Source organism: Rhincodon typus, chromosome 47 (genome assembly GCF_021869965.1).
Source record: "Rhincodon typus isolate 14 chromosome 47, sRhiTyp1.1, whole genome shotgun sequence".
NCBI classification, from domain to species: domain Eukaryota; kingdom Metazoa; phylum Chordata; class Chondrichthyes; order Orectolobiformes; family Rhincodontidae; genus Rhincodon; species Rhincodon typus.
The window spans coordinates 9,171,719-9,174,604 of NC_063378.1; the positions used below are offsets into that span (position 1 = coordinate 9,171,719).

At 54.5% G+C, this 2,886-nt stretch overlaps 1 protein-coding gene across 1 annotated transcript in view; it reads right to left on the minus strand.

Annotated features, from left to right (window-relative positions):
• upk1a (uroplakin 1a) overlaps nucleotides 1–2,886 on the minus strand; it is a 9,002-nt gene that overhangs the window by 2,202 nt on the left and 3,914 nt on the right. Inside the window, exons 3-5 of the mRNA XM_048620555.1 lie at nucleotides 2,113–2,223; nucleotides 1,411–1,590; nucleotides 884–967 (exon numbers count right to left, since the gene is read on the minus strand). Of these exons, the coding sequence (XP_048476512.1) occupies nucleotides 884–967; nucleotides 1,411–1,590; nucleotides 2,113–2,223 (375 nt within the window). The remainder of the gene's footprint in view (nucleotides 1–883; nucleotides 968–1,410; nucleotides 1,591–2,112; nucleotides 2,224–2,886) is intronic.

Genomic DNA, 2,886 nt, shown 5'->3' on the forward strand with positions numbered 1-2,886 from the left:
GGGCCCGAAACTGGACACAGCCCTCCAGCTGAGGTTGAACCAGAGTCTTGTACAAGTAGAGCATCACCTCCTTCCTCCTATACTGTGTTCCAATTAACAGCAGGATACTGTCAGCTTCATGACCTGTGCTCTTGTCCTGTCCTGCCACTTTTAGTGACGTTTGTACCTATACCTGCAGCACCCTCTGCTCCTGCAGCCCCAGTAGAATTGTCTCCTCTTTTGTCTGTGTTCTTCCCACCACTTCTCTACGTTGCTACTTGTTAGCCCACTCCACCAGCCCATCTGGGTCCTGCTGGAGGTTCACGCTGTCTTCCTCATCATTTAGGATACTTGAAAGTTTAGTGGCACCTGCAGGTTTTCAAACACTAGCCTGTACAGCCAGGGTCAAGGTCCCACGTGTGGGCCAAGAAAAGCAGGGATCCCGACATGGACCTCCTGCAGTGTCTCCACCATGAACCTGCCTCCTGGGTACCAGCTCATGCCTCTGGGGTCCCTTCACCGTCCTGTCTACCTGCTACTCCACTTTCAAGGAACTATGAACCTGCTCCCCAAGGTCTCTGTTCAGCAACACTCCCTAGGACCTTACCATTAAGTGTATAAGTCCTGCCATGATTTGCCTTTCCAAAATGCAGCACCTCACATTTATCTAAATTAAACTCCATCTGCTACTCTTTGGCCTATGGAGAGACAGACACAGACACTTTGGGAAGGGCCAGGGAGAAAATCACTACTTCAACCAGCATCACTGAGCCCAGGAAACATGCATCAAGGAACTCCATCCCACACTCACTCAGGGAGGGGAGTCTCTCTGAGGAGACCCTTCCCCAGCAAACAAATAACAAAAAAATCCCGCCACGGCCAGATGAGAAATCTTTCTACATACTGTCCACATGAGAATGGAGAAACCGAACCAGGCAATCCCCCAGGCGTAGCTGTTGATGGCAGTGCTGAAGTAATCAAAGCAACCCTGCAGGGAACACAATTTCAGTGAGAGCGAGCTAGAGCCCAAGAGAGAAAAACACTAATGAGCCACACTGCAACATTTCACAAGAGATTGTGCACGGAACTCCATCAAGGAGATGGGAGTGAGCAATGGGCATTTGGGTCACAGTAACACACACGGGTTGAGGGGGGGGGAAAAAAAAGGGGAGAGGGAGACAGAACTCCCAAGCTCAGAAGCCCCTACTCCTGGGCAGCTGAAGGCACAGCCCCCAAATGGATGGGGCGATGGTGGGGGGGCGGGGGGCGGGCGGTGTGTGTGGGGGCAAGGGGAAAACACACAAGAGACCAGGACCGGAGTGGGTGTGGTAGGCTGGAGGAGGTTACACAGAGATAGGGAGGGGCTGGAGGAGGTTACATAGAGATAGGGAGGGGCCGAAGCAGGAGACAGCACAGACCCTGGACTCTCACCTTCTGGTACAGAAAGTTCTGGTGACCGACTGCGCAGCCCTCCTGGCTGATTATCTCTCTGTTGAGATCTCTCTTGCAACACTGGAAGGGCCAGGGGGCAAAGGTTTCGTTGAAGCGGCTCCTGAAGAAGGACGTGTATTGAATCCAGTCGGTGGGCCCAGTGGACCCACAGCATTCCTCCTGCGGACAGACGGACAGTGGGGCGGGGGGGTGAGATGGTTTCCACAGCAGGCCAGGCCCCAGAGAATAGGGACATGGCAGCCTGAAGCACTGGGACAACATTCAGTCCATTGAGCTGGTGCCAGCCTTCTGAATGATCTCCCAATTTGCCCTCTTCCCACCCCTGCCCCCACCAACTGCTCTGCAGCACATTCCCCTTCCCAGAAATCCCCTCCACCAACTTTCCAACACCTCCCCCCCTCCCTCCTCCGAATGTTCCGGCCAAACCTGCTCCCCAGGCCCTTTTAGGCAGCCCCTCCCTAACCCTGAATGTCCTCCTCTGTTCCTGTGGGCCAGCCACAAGGGTGGGGGAGCTGAATGGCCTGCTGTCTATTTAAACCATTGAGTGTCCCCAGTAGTGTTAGCATCACAGAGACAATCCCTGGCTCGGTTGGTCCCACTGTCCCCCCACCCACCCCCGGAGCCCCCACTGCCTGGGGTTGGGTGTGCAGGGATGGGGAGGGGGGTGATCACAGCTCTCACCTGCGGCATGACCCGATTCCACATGAGTGTGAGATCCCGTCCAGAGGACGAGGAACTGTCTCCATAAAACTGCAGCATCTGTTTCTTTATAAACCGTGGGTTGGAGGTGAGCTGGAGGGGGTGGGGGAAAGAGAAGGAGAAATGGTGGATTCACATCCAAACAGCAGCTAGAAACAGCAAATTGAGCCCCCTCCCCAGAAACACCAATGAACCCCAGCAAAGGCCTCTTTCAAGTCCACCTTCCCTCCCAGTTACTAATATTCCCCTCAGTCCCTTCAACCCAACAGGATGGTCTGAGCTGGTGAACCATGGGCTCCACCATATTTCTTAAAAAGCTAAAAACCATCACAATCCAGGTGAAACGCCCCCCAAGTGGATTGGCACCACACAGTAGCTCAGTGGGTTAGCACTGCTGCCTCACAGCACCAGGGACTGGGGTTCGAATCCACCCTCAGGCAACTGTTGGTGGATAACTCATTCCACACAGATATTCTCCCCGTGTCTGCGTGGGTTTCCTCCAGATGTTCCGGTTTCCTCCCAGTCCAAAGATGTGCAGGTTAGGGTGGATTGGCTGTGGGAAATACAGGGATAGGGTGAGGAGGGGTCTGGGTACAGTGCTCCTTGGAGGGTTAGGGTGGACTTGATGGGCCAAATGGCCTGCTTCCACATCCCACTCCCTCCCCCACCGACACTCAGTCGCAGCAATGTGTACCATCTACAAGATGCGCTGCAGAAACTCACCAAGGCCCCTCAGGCAGCACCTTCCAAACCCAC